The sequence below is a fragment of the Echinops telfairi genome, unplaced genomic scaffold (assembly GCF_000313985.2).
Source record: "Echinops telfairi isolate 266 unplaced genomic scaffold, ASM31398v2 ScPeMD7_9;HRSCAF=40, whole genome shotgun sequence".
Classification (NCBI taxonomy): Eukaryota; Metazoa; Chordata; class Mammalia; order Afrosoricida; family Tenrecidae; genus Echinops; species Echinops telfairi.
In genome coordinates, this window is record NW_022103906.1 from 33,534,687 (window position 1) to 33,536,697 (window position 2,011).

General features: G+C 30.1%; 1 protein-coding gene across 1 annotated transcript in view; it reads right to left on the reverse strand.

Annotated features, from left to right (window-relative positions):
* ADAM9 (ADAM metallopeptidase domain 9) overlaps window positions 1-2,011 on the reverse strand; it is a 175,810-nt gene that overhangs the window by 5,693 nt on the left and 168,106 nt on the right. The window contains exon 21 of the mRNA XM_030884665.2: window positions 255-322. Within this exon, the coding sequence (XP_030740525.1) occupies window positions 255-322 (68 nt within the window). The remainder of the gene's footprint in view (window positions 1-254; window positions 323-2,011) is intronic.

Consider the following 2,011-nt stretch of genomic DNA (forward strand, 5'->3'; position numbering starts at 1 on the left):
TCTTAGTAATATGACCAAACTTACATAAAAGTTTCACAAAATCTTTTCTGCAGAATGTGATCTCTAAATAGCTGGCAATAAATACCTTGCTCTAAATTAAATTAAATACAAAAGAAAGTATTGGATATTAATTAGATAATTAGAAATTAAATATTAGATGATAAATATTAAAAAACAAAGTATTAAATATTAACTCTTATTTCTATTTAGATTAGGTATGGCAGTGAGTTAAACTAAACAAATTCAATTCAGACCTTGATGGAAACTGCTGAGGTTGCTTGGCTGCATAAGTTGGTACTGGAAATCTGTTTGCCAAAGGAGGCTAAAAGAAGAAAAAAAGTTATTACTATAACATACTCATAAATGTTTACCACATGCTATTTTCCAGTAAAAGTAATCAATATACTTAATATCAATTAATGGATGCTTTACTTCTAATGATGGCATTTCAAAATATTTTATTTATTCAGCTAATCTTTACCAGTGAATATAAATACTCAATTCTATTGAGGCTATGCTTCTGAATCAAAATATATTAAACTATAAGCTTGATTCATATTAATTGCATTAAGTAAATAGTAGCATATTTCCTATGTTAATATATTTTAAATAAAGTCTTCCAAAATTTGTTGCCAAACCTATATAGCTACCATTTCCATCTAGTAATCTACAATCCTTGATTTTGAAATGCATGACATTCTTCCTTGACAAGGTAAATGGAATAAACTTTTACCTAAAATTGTGACTATATAACCATGAAAAAGAAAGTAAAAGCAAACATATTTACAAATATCACCAAACATTAAGAAAAGTTAGGGATGATCAGGTGGAATTTGTAAAACTTTTTTTTTTTTACTATTTACTGTTAGTTCCTCAAGTTCTATGAGAAGCTAATATACAGACTTTCGGGAAAAGGCATGAATACTCTTTGGATCCTACGATGGAATGGGGAGGGTATCATCTACTATTTTTGCTCCACAGAATGATATGCATATACTGTAAAAATAGACAAGGAATGCAAGAAAATGTCACTATTCCTTCCATCAAGCAGCACTTTTAAAAAAATGATTGTTAAAAAGAAGAGTCTCTTCAAAAAACATGCTAGGAAAACTGGATTTCCAGTTGCAGAAAAATGAAGCAGGATTTATGCCTAATACCATATACAAAAACAAATTTAAATGGATAAAAGATCTAAACACACAAGTAGAGCCATAGAAGTAGAAGAACAAGCAGGGGTAACACTGGCAGATCTAACTTTCAGTAGTGGATTGTCTAATAACAAAAGCACAATTAGCAAAAGGCAAAATAAATAGATGAGACCTTAAAAAAATAAAAATCCAAAATATTTCACAAAAAATTTTGAAAAGGCAAGCTACCAACTGGGAGACTATCTTTGAAAAGCATATGCCCAACCTGAATCTAATAAACATAATATATGTAAAACTTTGACAACTTAACAACAAAAAGATAAATAACTCAATCACAAAATGGATAAAGGACCTGAATAAACATTTCATCAAAGAGAATATTCAAACAACAAACACATGAAAAGAGTCTCAATGTCATTAGTCATCAGAGAGATATAAATCAAAATCACAAAGGCATATGATTTCAATCCTACTTTCTATGATTTCAATCCTACTTCCAGGATGACTAAGGCTAGAAAAAGATAATAAAATAACAAATGTTGGCAATAATGTGGGGAAATTAGAATCCTTATCAATTGTTGATGGGTTTGCATAATAAACTGTCATTGGAAAAATTAAAAGTAGAAGTACCCTATGACCCAGAAATTCCATTCCTTAGCATACCCCCAAAAGACTCAAATAGAAATTTGTACTCAAACGTGTACATTCACAATAGCCAAAGGTGGAAATAACTTAACTGGAAACGACTTAGATAAAGGGATAAGCAAAAAGTGGTACATACACACAATGAAATACTGCTCGGCCTGTAAGCGAAATGCTCAGTGTGAATGTAGTGTGGAGAGATAATGTTGTGCAAAATAAGT